General features: G+C 37.0%; 1 protein-coding gene across 2 annotated transcripts in view; it reads right to left on the bottom strand.

The window, feature by feature from the left end:
- LOC119701182 (N-acetylated-alpha-linked acidic dipeptidase 2-like) overlaps positions 1-16,055 on the bottom strand; it is a 39,152-nt gene that overhangs the window by 12,267 nt on the left and 10,830 nt on the right. For both annotated transcript variants that reach the window (XR_005257035.1, XM_038137429.1), the window contains exons 9-17: positions 15,129-15,214; positions 14,389-14,508; positions 13,897-13,979; positions 11,040-11,103; positions 9,073-9,140; positions 5,981-6,072; positions 4,492-4,582; positions 3,568-3,832; positions 258-339 (exon numbers count right to left, since the gene is read on the bottom strand). Coding sequence is in view for 1 of the 2 variants with exons in the window: in XM_038137429.1 (XP_037993357.1) it covers positions 258-339; positions 3,568-3,832; positions 4,492-4,582; positions 5,981-6,072; positions 9,073-9,140; positions 11,040-11,103; positions 13,897-13,979; positions 14,389-14,508; positions 15,129-15,214 (951 nt within the window). In the remaining variant the exon portion in view is untranslated. The remainder of the gene's footprint in view (positions 1-257; positions 340-3,567; positions 3,833-4,491; positions 4,583-5,980; positions 6,073-9,072; positions 9,141-11,039; positions 11,104-13,896; positions 13,980-14,388; positions 14,509-15,128; positions 15,215-16,055) is intronic.

Here is a 16,055-nt window from a genome sequence, read left to right as displayed (position 1 = left end):
ATACTAGTAATAAGCTCTACAGCTCATACTATCAATCACAGGAAACATTTCTATATCTGCTAATTCATCATAAAAGATACTGCGTGTCTCAGGGTTCAGAGCTCTCTTCTACACTCATCAGAGAGAATCCTTGTGATCCTTGTGTAGTAGAAGAAATAAAGAACTGCCACTCTGGGTACCTCAGGCAAACCAGGACATAAATAAATAAATAAATAAATAAATAAATATGTATAATAACTCTTTTTTTTCTGACTTACTCTTTCTTGTCAACTTGTTCAAGTCTCCTGTGAAATTCAGCAGCAGCGTTTGAGAAGTTCACCACAGCAGAAAAAAGAGGATCTAGGAATGGAAGAGCATTAACTTTGAAGTATTCACTAAGCCAAATATACCTTTCAGTTGCCCAGTGGGAGAAGAACTACATTTGTCTTGCTGATATAATAGCATTATTTTGCCATTTTTACACAATTGATTGGTTTCCCCAGTGCAGACTTTAAAGAGCTGCACTACTAGCAAACACTTTTTGCAACGAGACCAGCAGTAAAGCAGAGTGCTTGGGAAAGCTTTCACAACCATACATCTTCCCTCTGCCTTGCAAGCAAAAAACTGGCTGTTGTTGCAAACTGAGAGCTCTGCAGTTTCCTGTTAAACAAATGCACTGCAGTGTTCAGGTATAAAAGGCCTGACTTCCATCAGAAATACCAGCTGCTCCAGAAGGCTGTGGAAGAACAGCAGGATGTTGCTCGAGGAGAAAGATGTGCCATTCACAGCACAACAGGAGAGTGTGATACATGCATTGAGCAGTGTGAGGTGAGGCACAAAAGGCACAGCTGTCGTGGCACACAGGGACAGACACAGCAGGTTAAAGCAGCCAAGTCCTGCACTTGCTGCATCCTGGAATTGCAGCACAGGAGGTGCCTGTGCCATGTTCCCCCTAGCTGTCCTCCAGCACTGCCACTCAGACCCCAGGGGATTGCCTGACTGTGTGCAGGCAGGTGGGCAGGAATGGCTGCTGCTTTTCCCAACCCAGTACATCCGAGACATGTGGAATAACTTAGTTAGAGAAGCAGCAGGCCTTCCTTTTAATGGCAGTAGCAGCTGTGATGATTTTCTTGTGGAAGGCCCTATTTAATACAGACCTGGGAAAAGTATTGATTTATGCAAGTTATTTTTGCAGAATAAAGCACAGGTGGATGATATGACACCAACACCTGGCCCCACTAACACTCAACTCAATTAAAAAGAAAGACAGTTTAAAACTTGTAAATTTTGCCCACAAGTTTCAGAAAACTTTGGCTAAACCAGAGTATCCTCTCTTCAATTGTGCAGGAAGATGGGACATATGATTAGATCATCCCCTAAATCCAGCCCTCTGTTGGCAACTATTATCCCTTCCCCTTTATAGATTTATCATCCAATTTCACGTGACAGGCTTTCTGTTCCCAGGACTGCTATTGAAAGCTGTTCCTTAGACTCATTTGCTCTCCTATTTCTAGAAAACTTATTTATTCATCACAAGCCTACACTTGCTTCAATTTTGTCTTATTGCTGTTTCTTAGTTGGTGCAATTTGAGGCACAGATTTTATGTATGCCAACTGTTTACAGACTGCAGCTCAGAGGGACACATCACCTTGTGAGGGTGAGAATTCACACTTGTCCACAACCCTGTGGCAAGAGCTCTAAGTTTGCCAGGGGCAGAGTCCTGCCCTGCTGACATCATGGACATATCACAGCAACAGATTATATTTCAGAAGCAGTAGGAGGGGATTTAACAGAGAAAAAAGAAAAAAAAAAAGACCATCTGAAAAATAATGTAAGAAACTATCTTTTCAGTGTTGTCAATGTTGGTTATTTTAGAAAACATCAGATTTCTTTTTCCCCACTTGAAAACATTATCTCCTGATAGCATATCACTACAAGCACAAATTATATGAAAAAAAGGTTCCAGCCTTCATTGTTGCAGATGAACAGCTAAAATGTGAATCCAAATGCAAATAAGAACCTTAATCTATTATTTTAGAGGACAATGATATGATTTAGTCAGGCTTAATCAATAATTTTCTGACATTCAGTGTTGACAATAAGCAATTCTATGAAAATGCTGAGTGAAATAAACTTTAATTTTCACAATATTGTAAAACCTACCTATGCTATTTAATGTAATCTGGTGCAATACAATAAATTAAAAATTGCAAACTTTAGCTTCATTCAAGAAATAATTTAAAATTCATCAGGCATCAGAGAAGAGCCATGAAAATAATAGTGACACTGAAAAACATGCCTTGTAAAAAAATAGTCAAAATTATGCATAAAGTTATTAAGGAGAGGTCTCAGTGTTATTTGGGTGAAAAAAAAAGCTAAAAACAGAAGATTGCTTCTGGATTCTAGGAATGAGAATAGATGCATTGGTCAGGAGGTAGTTTGTGCAACTTTTAATCTGAAAATAGATAGAAACTCAAACAATGAAAATAAATGATTTCACAGATATTTTGATAGATGTTCTGCTACTGAAAAAAAATAGATTTGTTCTTACAAGACATGCTGCAGCAAACACTAGAACATACTGGGGTAACTCTTGGTGTTTTACAGAATCTAAAACCAGACGATCCATCACACAAGACACTTCCTCTGTCTCAAGAGGCCTTTTTACAAAAAGGGTGTCTTTTCAAAATAGTCAACAATTTTTCACCTAAACCATTACATGATCTTTCAAAGGTAATTTTTAATTTTCCCCCAAATGTGGGTTCAATTTGAGTTTCTTACAATGTTTCATATATCCCAAACGAGGACTGCATCTCCAAAAGGGGATTTATATCTCTAAATCATGGGTTCATCATATAGCAAGTGAATTAGGACTGACTGAAAAATCTCCTTGGTGCAGGAACACAAGGAGTGATCAAGGCAAGAAGGAAAAAAAGAAGGAAAAAAAGAAGAAAAAAAGAGGAGACTGAAAATGGCTGTAGAAGCTATCCCAGCCTGGGATCCTGAGCACTCTGCTGCTTTTGACCTGTTATATGGGCTCCAGAACAATGGGCTCGCAAATAGATGTATTCATACAGGAGAGCTGGAAAAGTGCTCCTGTGGCTTGAAAATGGCAAAACCAGGCACTGAGGGAGTTAGTGGAGCTCCCAGGGTCAGCTTAAGTTTTGGATGAAGAGGAATAGACACCTATGTCCCTCAATTTCAAAGCAGTTGCCATAAGCATTTGACTTGTCTTCTTTTTTAAGCAAGGAAGCAAGGACCAGGCTGAGATACCTCTTTGTCCTACATTTGAGGTCCTTGACTGCCTGTGGGCACTGTAATAATGCCTGTAACTAATAATATGCATGAAAATTCTTATAACCCTTAGTAATTGGCCAGCACTGGACCCACCACACCCTCTTATCAAGACAATAATGTGTTAAACCCGTGTTGTATTTAGGAAAAAAAAAAATAGAGGCTCTTTACTGTGATGGCAAAATTCAAACAAGAAAGAAAGGAATTAATTTGCAGAGCTATGACAGATGTAACATGTCCCTGCACGATTCTAATTAATGCACATAATGCACAGTCCTGTGGCTGTTACTCACCAAATGATACTTTGTAAAGTTTCAGCTGTTCCTCATGCTTCTCGGCTAATTTATAAATTCTGTTGCTGTATCCTTTTAAGGCTTCTCCGTAGTCTCTAGAGTCGAATGGAATGACCTGGGAATCTGCCAGTTCATAAACCAGTTTGCCTCGTAACTGGGCAATTGTTAGCTGTTTCTTGAAGGTGGGGTCATAAAATTTTTCCACTAGCTCAAATGTCTCATACACGGTGTGATAAACAGGATAATTGCTGAATTTGTCTGCTTTCTGGAAAAGAGCACCCAAATTTGTCAATGCCCTGTATTCTGACTGAAGTTAAAAGATATATTGATCCCTTTACTACTCTGATGTCTTGTTTGGTTTCCAAATCAAAAAAGCTATTTGCTACAAAACACAATTTAATATCCTTCATTTGTGTGTGGTTGTATTAAAAGATTGAACCAATCTGAATCCATGGACTGTTGCACAGGATTAAGTGAGCAGGCTTCCTTCTCTCTACCCACACAGACCTGCCTACAGTTCCATTGCACAGAGGTGGCCTTCTCCAAGAGTGATAACAGTTTGGAATTTGTATAGCAAAAGTTCTCAATCACAGCCCCTTTTTACCTTGTGTAGGTGTTTCTGAACACAGCTATGGAAGATTTGTATATTAAGGGAACTATTAATAACATGGTGGAACAAACTATACACTTTCAATCAGACTCTATAAATACCTCTCTGTGAACCTGACGTCCTATGGAATATACACATTGCTGTAACATGCTTTACTCTCCAAACATTTAGGTTTCTTGCTAAATTAATAAACATAACTGTATACAAACCAGTCAAAGATGCTTTGAAGCTTTTTTATTAATTATGAATAAATGCTTTTAACAGGATGACTGCTCAGCACTATCAAACTTCTTCAAGCAGTCTGTCAGACTTACCCTGTTCTTGGTGTAACGAGCTCTGCCTGATGCAATTCCTAGTCGCTGGAAGTAAGCTTCAAAATCACTGCCTGACCCCAGTTTATTTATTCTGCAAGCAGAAAAGACAACATCTTAGTGAGGGCACTTACTGAACAGTGTGGTAGTAATTTATGCAAAATGCAGATTTTTCAGAGAAATTGAGGTCAGTTCTTCTGAAGGGCACATCAGGGACCCTAGCAAGATCAAAGGCTAGATGAATGCCAAGCTTAATTACTTAACTGATTTTATTCCAACACTCTGATTCAGTATCCAATATTGCTAGGAAGATCTTTTAATTGCAGCAATCCTAATTATGGCAGTGCTGACATTAAAAATACAAACAATTTATGCACAGGAGCCATAAAATTGTATCAGCCGTGTCTCTGCCGTCTTAAAACATCAATCATCTATTTCCAAACTAATACGAATTGAGCAGCAGTATGTGTAAAGACAGATGTGTTTGTGTACTTGGCACATTCCGCAGCAGAATCCAAGACAGATAAATAATTCCCACTGCGAAAGGCACAGGCAGCATTCAGCACCCACGGGCCACCGCTGCCATCTGATGGGGAGCTGCGGCGTGGCAGGGGCAAGGAGACGGCAGAAGACACACACAGCATCCGAAGAATTTTCAAATATTTGCGTTTGAAGTTAAGTTTTAGGTTTATATATCTGGTCTGGTGAATAATTAGTGTTTCTCAAAAAAAAAAAAAAAAGTTTCTTTTGTTTCCAGCTGCAGCTGGGGTACATTTCTGCAAGGAATGATGTGCATCTTTTGCATCTTTTTCAAAAGGAGGTAATCTCAGTGGGTCTAATGAATCCAGAAACTCAGCAAAACCAGAAACATGCAGAAGATTTTTGTGAAATCACAAAAAGGAGCAGTTCTGTCAGTAACACCACACTGTGAATAAGATTTAGCCTTTCTGAGTCACAGGTGGAGAGAGTGTTTTTGAGTTGTAATACCTTCAAATATGAAGTGTTAATGCACTCATAGATAGATTTTTAATGTAATACATTTAGATTAATTGTAAAAATATTGTATAAAAGAAATAATTATCTCAAGCTTTTAATTACTGCTTTTTAATTACTGCTCTAGGCAGCTCCTTTCAACTGTTTGCTTATCCTAACAATTTTGATTTTATCTTATCTAGTAGGTGACTAAACTATGTTTTGAACTCTTTCCCCACCCTGCTTTTTTTGAATGCTTTTAAAATTGCTTTTCTACTAATAAAAAGGTCTTTAGAAAATGTGAGGTTTCATTTCACCACAGGAATAATGTCACCATCATTAAATAAAAATAATACAATTTTATTTTATTTTACTATTAATAATATTGCTATAGGGTCACTTTGTGCTAAAAGGTTTTTTATTGCTACCATGAATAGCACATCTCAAAAAATTACGGTGAGTAGCCATGATATGATTAAAATATTGGGGTAAAAAACCCCAAAACATATTAACAACTTACCTGGGATAGTTACTATCTTCAGATGCGGGATCTTTCTCAAGCCAGCTCTCATAAAGAGATTTATTTTCATAACCTTCATCAGGGCTTAAAATCTGGAGAGGGAAATATTATAATCTCATTGGAAGTACTTCTAACTCGACTCATCATCAAAGGGGATCTTTGCAGCTCCCTACTTTGTTCTTAACCAGCAGTGCTGCTGCATGCAGGGAAGTGAATACTGACATTTGTTACACACATTTATGCATTCCCAAACAAGGAAAGCATCTCACAGGCACTTGGAACCAACCACAGACAGTAGGAATGAACAGGTTAAAAGGATGCTACCTGGAGCTCATCTACTACAGGGGGAATGTGCATGTACACACACAACAGCATATACAATACTATTGGACTCCTCCAGAAACTAGAACCTGCTTTCCTTTCAGCAGGCATGGGGACATTACAACCACAAGCATGTTTGTCCTGAGGTTTGCCCTGCACAGCAGCAATATTCTCTCAACAAGGCTAAACCTAAAATTTGACTGCTTGTTCTGTAGGAAAGGTATAAAAGATTTATAGCAGTTCCAAGGGGACACAACCAAGCCTGGAGAATCATTGTGCAAGACCCTGTATGTACAAATGTAGGTCTCACTCTTAACCCAAAAAAAAAACCCCAAAAGCTCTGTAACTAGGATGGAAATGGTAAGTATTAGTGCTGTCATCATGCTGCCAGCAAAACTATGAAAGAGTATAAAAATAAGTTGACAAAAGCTCTTAGAAAATCTGTGGCAGAGTAGAAATGAGTCAAGACTCCAACCCTGCTCTCCACCTACAATTAAACAACCTTTAATAGACACAGTCCTTTAAGTATAAGATTGGTTATTATGTGCAGAGGACTGGATTTTTTTTTTCCAAAATACAAAGCATAAATGTTCATGGACACTTACATGGTCCCACCATGTTGTTGAGACTTAAATTCGACCTTGAAAAACATACAGACTTCAAATTGAAATTGCAAAGAGTTCTGACCTCTGAGATTCTGTCAGCAGCTAGCAGGAAAATAACAACTTTGTGAAATAACTGCTTGGCTGCTGTCATTTTCAGGGTACTCTGGTCAAGTCCTAGGGCTAAAGTGAAAACTGCACATTAATAAACAGCAAGCTGAACTCTGACATCTGGGAGCAAAAGCACTCTATGCTCTGGCAAAGATGTTATTCTGACAGCTCTGGTCATGTGAAAAACATTGGTCATCTTTTTCGTACAACACTGAGCGCATAGTAAAACATATTTGCCTCTGACTTAGATCCAAATCTAGGATAAGCATAAGCTTCTTGCTAACTCAAGAGAAGATGAAGAATTCTCTAAGTATAAATGTAAAGAAGCAGTGATAGTCACAGGGGAATTGGAGTTGAACTATTGCAGACACCATTTGGTGGTGACCAAATGTCTAAACCCTGGCAGTAAAGCAGGGCCAAGAAGACAACAACTCAATATCTCATCTGTAGCTGGCCCACACTTAAATGCAGAACTCCCTGAAAGAAAACATTTCATGTGCACACTACACTTCTTTCTGGTGAGAACTGGCCCACTAAAAAACAAGAAGAGCAAAGAGATCTTGGGATGTGAATATGAACAGAATAATAATATGAACAGAAATAACTTTCCTTTGGACAGACATAATCAGGCTGCCAGGTTTTCTATTGTTACCATCATGCTTCTACAGTTAAAAGTGAAAATAACAGTGAATATGACATTTATTTTTACAAGTCAGTCTCAAGTACTTTGCATGGTACTTTAATGGAAGTCTTCTACTCACACCAGCAATAGCTGAGTAGTTGACTTAAGATCAGAGGTAGGTACTATTTTTAGCCCAGAGCACTTTTTTGTAACTTTGTTTATCTTTTACAGGGGAAATGTCTTCCTGAGTTAGTGGCTTACTGCAGACAGAAAGTAAATTATTTCATCAAGGGCCCTGAAGCACTAAGGACATGAAATTTTTTATAAACAAAAGAGAATGCTATTCAGTGTGCCAAGTGTCACAGCTAATATTTGAGCAGCACAGCTTATTCCCTCAGCAAGGATGAAAGATTAAGATAGAATTGATAGGAAAATAAAATGTAGAAAAGAAAAATAAATAATGGGAATAGCACAGATACTCTTCCCCAGATCTAAACCATGGCATTTCAGGTGGTAGAAGTGTACCGTGTTTGAAAATAACTTGGAATGAATGCATCTAGCAGAATGGGAGATTGGTACCTGGAGTCATCCTACAAAGTGCCATTGCAGGGCAGATTTTTACACTGGACCAAGTGACCTGAGTTCCCTTAAGATTAGCGGTGGGGGGATAGTTTGAGTTCAGTATATACAAAGGTAGACAACCACATTTGGTCAAACAAATATCATCCTAAAGGCACCAATTTCTACCCAATGCTTTTCAGAGAGCCTGTGTTGCTGAAGTCAGACAGAGCTGTCTTCTGTTAGTTGAGATGAATCCTCATCTGAGGATGGTGGCAATGGCTCATGACAGGAGCCTAATCTGGTTTACTGGTATGCAAAATAAAGTTCCATGCTTTAGTGGATCACAACCTTTCAGCCTTATGATAATGTATCCTGAGAGGTGAAAATAAAGGAGCCATGGTTAGACCACTGGAAATAAAGCAAATCCACACATCAGACCTGTTAAAAAGCCTTCTTAATCCTTCAATATTTATCACATATTTCAGGGGCTCAGTGAGATATGGAGGAGATTCAGGGGAACAGACAGAGAAAATGGTGGCCAGCCAATGTCAAAAATATTTCCCTTCAATGTTTATGACTTTAGAGAATTGATCTTGCTTAAGCATTTTGCTTTTATTATTATTTTTACTGTATATTGCAAATAAGATTTCACTCATGTCAGTGACACAGTTCAATCCTTTTAAGAATGCTGAGGAACTGTGAGAATGGACTGTGTACTGCTGATGGGATCTTTTGCTATTGATTTTGGTGAGATCAAGATTCTTCTAGCACAGCAATAAAAAAAAGTCTGGTATTATTCAATAGCCCAATTTTATCAAATAAACTTGGAGCCTTACTTATACTTTGAAAGGCAGAAAAATAGATGGATTTGGTACCTCTTTAGTCAGGTTATACACCAGTTTGTAGAGAAGAGGGGTACAGTCAACTCTTAATGTGTAGTTACCTGAAAATAAAACAAAAACATGGAAATTTTCCCTTGATGTACTAGTGGCATTACCTTCTTAATGGATTAAACCCTGCAGTCCTTTCTTAGATAAACTTTTTGACTAAGGCAAGAATTTAGATCTTGCCTTAGCAACAGACTGCATGGTCCCACTGTAAGCGACTGCCACTACAAGGCAATAAAGTATTGGTTATAGTACATCCACAGTAATGTAATTAAGCCTTCCCATAGCTCTAAAGTATGCCTAATTATCCCTCATTAGCTACAAGCCCTTGTCACTCATACACTTCCCAGAGCTTTTGTTGAACAGAAGGCAGAAAGTAAGATGATGGAAAAAATACCAGATAACGTTAATGATGTTTCCAAGGACAGTCTGTATGTGAAAACTGGAAATTCAAGCCACAAAAGTGCTCAAAACAATTACTTGCTTTGCTTCCTTTAATTGCTATAGGATAACAAATAGAAATAATTTGCTGCCCAAAAAGTGGTGTAAGAACTGTTGTGGAGAACATGTTATGATAAACAAAATAATTTTCAGAGTACATGATTGCTATGATTCTACAGGGGATTTTACTGCTCAGGTGAGAGATGTCCAAGATACTTAAGCCAGTGCACTGAACATGGTGTTCTTTTCCTTATTATACACTTCTTTTCCAGTTGTTTTTTTTTTTTTTCACATTTTCTTTAATGCATAAAGCAAGAGACATGTTTGAATAATCAAGATTTAGGAGAAAATTGCTAAGGCAGCAGCATGTTGGCTGCAAACCAGCTAAAAAATGTGTGTTACAATCCATGGTGAGAATATGAAGCAGTTGTAAACTATTATTTCATTTGTGAGATTTTCTAGGTGTGAAATTCTGCTCTACTTTTTACCCAGCATGTAGGCAACATAAATGAAGGAACAGCTCTAACCCTCATTCCCCAGCTCCAACTGTGCATTTAGAAACTGGGTTTGGCTTTTCTTTCTTTCCAATCCTTTTGTGGCAGACAAAATTTTTAGCTGACAGGAATTAAAAGAGTTCCTAAATATGCCTGTAGATATCAATTTTATTCACACACAAGAAGCCCAAATAAGTAAGATTTGGCATGGGAAGAGTATGCCCTGAGTAACTGAGGTTATGATGCAGAACAGCTTCACAGGACTCTTCTGACTATTATTTCAGCACAGAAAACAGTAAAAAAGGTCTTTCTGTAATAAAATGCAGCACAATTTCAGAAGGATTTCGTGATACAGATCATAGTGTTGGCTCCTCTCAAAAAAAAAAAAAAAGGCCAGTTTCTAAGCAGCATTCTAAGCAGGACACAGTAAATTGGATAATGGTGGATAAGGTTTCTTTGTGAAACACTTTTCAGTGTCTATTTTGTTTAAAAGTCCCGCTGTAATAAATATATAACCCCCTGCTCCTGGCAATCAACAAAGGTGAGCTCACTGGCTCAAAACACCAAAGCATCTCCCACTCCCACAAAGTGTTAGCCTGAGGTCTTACCATCATAATAATTTATTGTCTCAAAATATTATAATTCCACAGGGACAGGAGCTGGAGCTGTGACCAGAACAAGGAGCAGACTGTCATATATTAAAACTACAATTATAAATTAAAATTAATGCAGCTAAGGGACAGTTTAACATACAGAATGCTCAGTTCATTAGCACAGAATAATAAACTTCTCCAGAGGAGATATTCTGGACTCAGACACATGGACTGCAGCTCATGGATGGCACTACTTGCAAAAGAAAGCAATGTGAAAACTTAAATTGTTCTCTCTCTCCTCTTAATTCCATATTTGCTACACTTATTCTGTACATCACAATACCTATCTCATGCAATAAATAATTCACAGAGAACTAATAAAAATTACACCTGTAAAGTCAGATAAAGTTTAAAATAAAAGACCCACCTTCTATAGAAGAATCTGCATTGATGTAAGCGACTGCCCGTTCCTGAAGGACTTTGGCATTTTCCTAGGGTTGTAAATATATAATTTCTTACTTCCAATTAGCTGCATTTAGTCAAGAGCATGTCAAGTGCACTGTTTTTTAAAGCATTACTGTTAAGATCTCAGTTAGGATAATTACTACTGTGTACCTTACTAATTATATTGTTTGAGGATGGGTAAATGATCTTGGCATATGAAATTCACTACTCCTTCCTGGGACTTAATTTGTTGTGGAAAACATCCACAAAGTGTAGGTGCTGCCTGCTGCATCACAAAAGAGCAAGACGGAGCAGGAAAATTATTGACTAGAATTGTAACACAGTAAAATTAGGTTATTACATGCATTTTAGCTCTGCACTTCAGGACTTTCTGAAAATGCAACATGTGAGGTCAGCCAGAATTCCTCCATGCTTTTAATCCCTACTTTTCCATATGTGCTCCCAGCACTGAACTCAATTTTAACACTGATAAACCAAGCACTCCTGACATATCTACAATCTTCCATTTCAAAAGGGATAAGTCAAAGCACTGAAATTCTCTACTAAAATGCAGTTAACTGACTATTTTGAGTTCACTAAGCATTAATATATGCAGACATCTTGTTTATTTTTTCCAAACTGGTAATTATATTTGAAATTGATATTCTAATTAGTAAGTGGTATTTCACAAGATTTTGGCTTTGTGACAGATATTTTAATTAGGTTAGCAATTGTTACTTGATTCATTCAATTTATAACCCAACTAATAATTTTTAAGTCATGTGAACTAAAAATTTAATCAGTAATTGATAACTACATAAAGAAATTAATATCTTTAAAAAAAAAAAAAAAAACAGAAGAGGAGAGCCTGCAAAAGAATATGATGGGAGGGAGCAAGAGTGTACTTGCTTATATGGGGCCTTGCATATATGCAAAATCATATTTGCAGTATAACTAAATTCCTTTGTTTATTGTGTGGCAAAAGGACCTTGCCACAGCTGAATTCTTTCTGTTACACAGAAGATGGTGAATATCATGGGTTAATTTTCCTCGAGATTTAATACATGACAGATCTGGCAGCTGCAGAGAAGAGGAATGTAAGCTGTGAGGAATGTCTCTAGAGAAACTGAATCTAATTTAGGTCTAAAAGAGTAGTAATGCACACCACTAAGATGAAGCAAGGAAAAGGTAATATTAATAGACATGTTCAAATATGAACTGTGCTTACAGTTTTCTAGACTTATACAGCTGCCATTTCATGAAATAATGAATGATAGATTATCAGATACCATATTATTACAGAACAATAGTAGCAATATTTAACAAATAGAACATAGGAAAACTCCCTAATTTATTAATGACTTGTGCAAGAGAAATTAATTTCTTAAGTATCATTGTTTTATATTCCTCATAATGAAAACAATTGTGTGGTTTTTTTCTTGACAGCACCTATATGTATCCAGAGATACACAAACAAAGAAATCACAAATAAAGTTTTACATACAGCATATTTTTGCCACCAGTGGAGTACAGGAGTTCAGGTGAGATGAAGATTTAATGCCAACTATTTATAATTTCTCAGTAAATGATTTAAAATAATTTAAATTACGTTTTCTTCATCTTTCATAAACCAGCAGTAAGATGAAGACATTGTTACAGCTGGAAGCCAAACAGTTTATGGGTGAAAAAATAGTACAAATCTGCAGGAATAGAAATCTCAGCTTTGTTAACAGAAGAGTGATGGAATCCCTTTGGTGTTTGGAAGCATTTTGCTGGGTTTGTTACCTCCTCTGACATGTGCCATTTTGCTACGTAATTTTGGGATTTGCTGAAATACATGCCAATAAACTGAAAAGATTTTTTTATTTTATAGGTTCTGAAAGCTCTATCCACACAGCTAAATATTACCTTGTAAATAAAATTCTAATAGAAGAATAAGCAACACATTTCTGTTAAACTATTCAGTACTAATAAATTGACATAGTTCAGCAAAAATGTGTTTCATCAGGCAATTTTCTTCCTGCTTTATTGCTAATTTGGATTTTACAGACAAAGCAATGAAAACTTTGGTAAGACCTATATTTCTTATTGGGGTTGAACAAATCCACTAAGAACTGAGCATGCCCAACAGCAAAAGGAAGAGATAAGTATTCAGAACCTCACTTCTGAATTTCCCAAAATTCCTCCCTCAGGCAGGAAAAGGAAGATAAAAATAACATGCCCAACAGGAAAAGGAAGATAAAAATTCCCAGAACCTCACTTCTGAATTTGCCAACATTCTTTTTCCAGGCAGGTATATAGTCAGGGATCCTCCTACAGAATTGACTGTCCTGCCCCTGAGACTCTACAATGCTGGAATTCACAGGAATTTTGATCTATTCACTCATAGATTATCTATTCTTTCATTTGCCCAGTAGGACTGATTTTCATACAAAGGCTTGGCATGCTTACAGATCAGAGGTTCAGGATCGGGACTTGAATTTATAGAAACTAAGGAATTTCTCAAATAGAAAGTTAGGCCAACCTGGGTCAAATAAAATTATGTCATTCTGTTAAATGATGAGATAGATTTCCACACAGAGACCACTGTGGGATATTAGCTTCGAATCAAAGTAGATTTTTAAATCTTCGAAGAGTTAATGCACTTCTGTTGTAAGAAGCTAGCTAGGTAGGTAATTTATATAAATACATGAGTGCCTCACAACACCTGAAGAAGTCTGTTGTACTCCAGTTTTACCACAGAGATTTTGATTGCAAGTTAGCAATAGATCCTGGGTACTGCAGTCACCTGCAACACACTTTCAAGTTTTGCTTTGCTTTACACAGTTTTTTTTATTTACCTCAGCCCACTCTGTGGAACCCAATAATCCAAATTCTTCTGCATCCCAGCTAGCAAAAATAATAGTTCGCCTAGGTCTCCAACCTGCAATTACATAGTTAAACTTGAAAATTCAACTTATACTTTTTTAAAGTCTACTGACCACAGTTAATTGAAATGGCTTTAAAACAGCACTTAACCGGTATAACAATAAAAAAAACCTCTCTAAAATCCTTAGAGGAACACAATATTGCAGAGGCATTTATTCTTAATGCAATATTTTCAATCTGCACAGCTAAGAGGATACCATTACACTCACAAGGGAATAAATTCAGCCAACTAGCACACAATGCCACATATGCATCTCTTCCATGAATCTACAACTTTCATAATGAGAAGTAGAACCTTCTGTAGAGGTGAAAAGTTAAATCAATACAACAGCTTATGGAAGCACTGATCCTCAAAGCCTCTGTTTTCCATATCTGTAATTTTACATCTGTAGTAGGTAAGTTACCTTCCATTTTCATTTTACCGAAACTCCGTACGATTTCTTGCAGAACAGCGGCACCGGTGGTTGGATCAATACCTCCGAACACCCAAGAGTCTCTATGACCACCTAAAATAATATATCTGTCTGCAAACAAACATACAGTATCAATTAATAATTTAAAATGCACTTGGATTTCCATTGACTGCATCTTTACGTATGAAATCAAATATAAAGTTCAATACCAGTGCTACAAGTTTAGTTTTAAGGGAATCTGCAATCATTCACTTACTCTACTAAGGTCTGCAATTAAAGACAATAAATAATAAATATTTTTCCATCTAAAAGTCTTTGTTGTGTATGACCTTCTACAATAGTATAATATATCAATAATATAAATATATCAATATTATCAATAGTATAATGTTAACATCCCAAATCATCACTAGCTTTCTGTAATTTGATTTATGTTAATTTTTGCAAAGGCAAAATGTATGACTGATGTAAGTGGAAGCCTTACTGTAAAGTGACAGGCCTTAAAAAAAGAACCATCTCCAATGTCTGTCACTGTATTTTAAAGGGAATGCTATTCCTGGGAATGCCAGTGACACATAGTGTGATGGGAAGGACAGAAAAACTACTAAGAATTTCTCAAGACTCTGTATTGTATGGTTATCTAAAACACTTTAAGTTTCTTACAACACAAGTAAATTCCAACAAGTACAAAAGAAAGAAGGAATTAAAATCACCAAGCACCTGATGCTCACCTGGTTCCAGAGCTCCTCTGAGGATGCCAATGACGTTGTAAATTCGTGTTACTTTATTGCTTGTATGAACATGCATTCTGACTTTTCTGAAATGAAAGGGAGTGTGGAGTACCATTTCTGATTAATAAGCCAATAAAAAGCCAATGCTAATAACACATAAACCAGAGAGTTTGTGCTTCTGTCCTGCTTTGTGTTTTCAGCACTGATCCAATGTGTGTTCAGCACTGTCATGCTGTCACACAGATCCACTTATTTCAGTTTAGCCTGCTGCCAATGCCTTAGAAAAAAAAGCCTATAAGTTGGACCAGTCTATAAATTTGCAAAGATTTACAGAATTTATTGAATTTTTATTTATGGGAACCAATCGGATAATTGTGTACTAGAGGGATAAACAGAAAAACATGCACAGTAAATAAAAACACATCTACATTTTGACTAAAATTATAATTGTGGTTATGCAGATGTTTATAAAGGGTACACTTTGGTTTCCTAGCACAGGCCCATGCAATAATATAAAACTTGGAGAAAAGGTCATTAGGAATATTCATCCAGGAATAAACTGAAATCTCTGTTTAGGACAGCAGATCTAAGTGATTAAGATTTTTCAGTCACAGAATCACAGAATGGTTTCGGTTGCAGGGATCTTAAAGGTCATCTAGTTCCAACCTCCTGTCATGGGCAGGGAATCTTCCATTAGAGGCAGAAAACCTTCTATTAGAAGCACAGTTTTTTCTTCCCTGTGCCTTACCAGTAAAATCCACTTGTGAAATTTTTTAAAAACAAAGGGAATCCAGGTATTTGGAGAGATAAAACTAACACAGTGTTCAGCCCCCTTAAGCTGTGGAAGAAACAAAGCATCAAACAATGGGCGCTTTATGTGTCTGGCAAAACCTCAGGAGATCCACATTTGAAGTTATCTTTTCAGCA

Source organism: Motacilla alba, chromosome 1, assembly GCF_015832195.1.
Source record: "Motacilla alba alba isolate MOTALB_02 chromosome 1, Motacilla_alba_V1.0_pri, whole genome shotgun sequence".
NCBI lineage: Eukaryota > Metazoa > Chordata > Aves > Passeriformes > Motacillidae > Motacilla > Motacilla alba.
The sequence above is the reverse complement of the archived record's forward strand: the minus strand, read 5'-3'. Positions and strand labels throughout refer to the sequence as shown.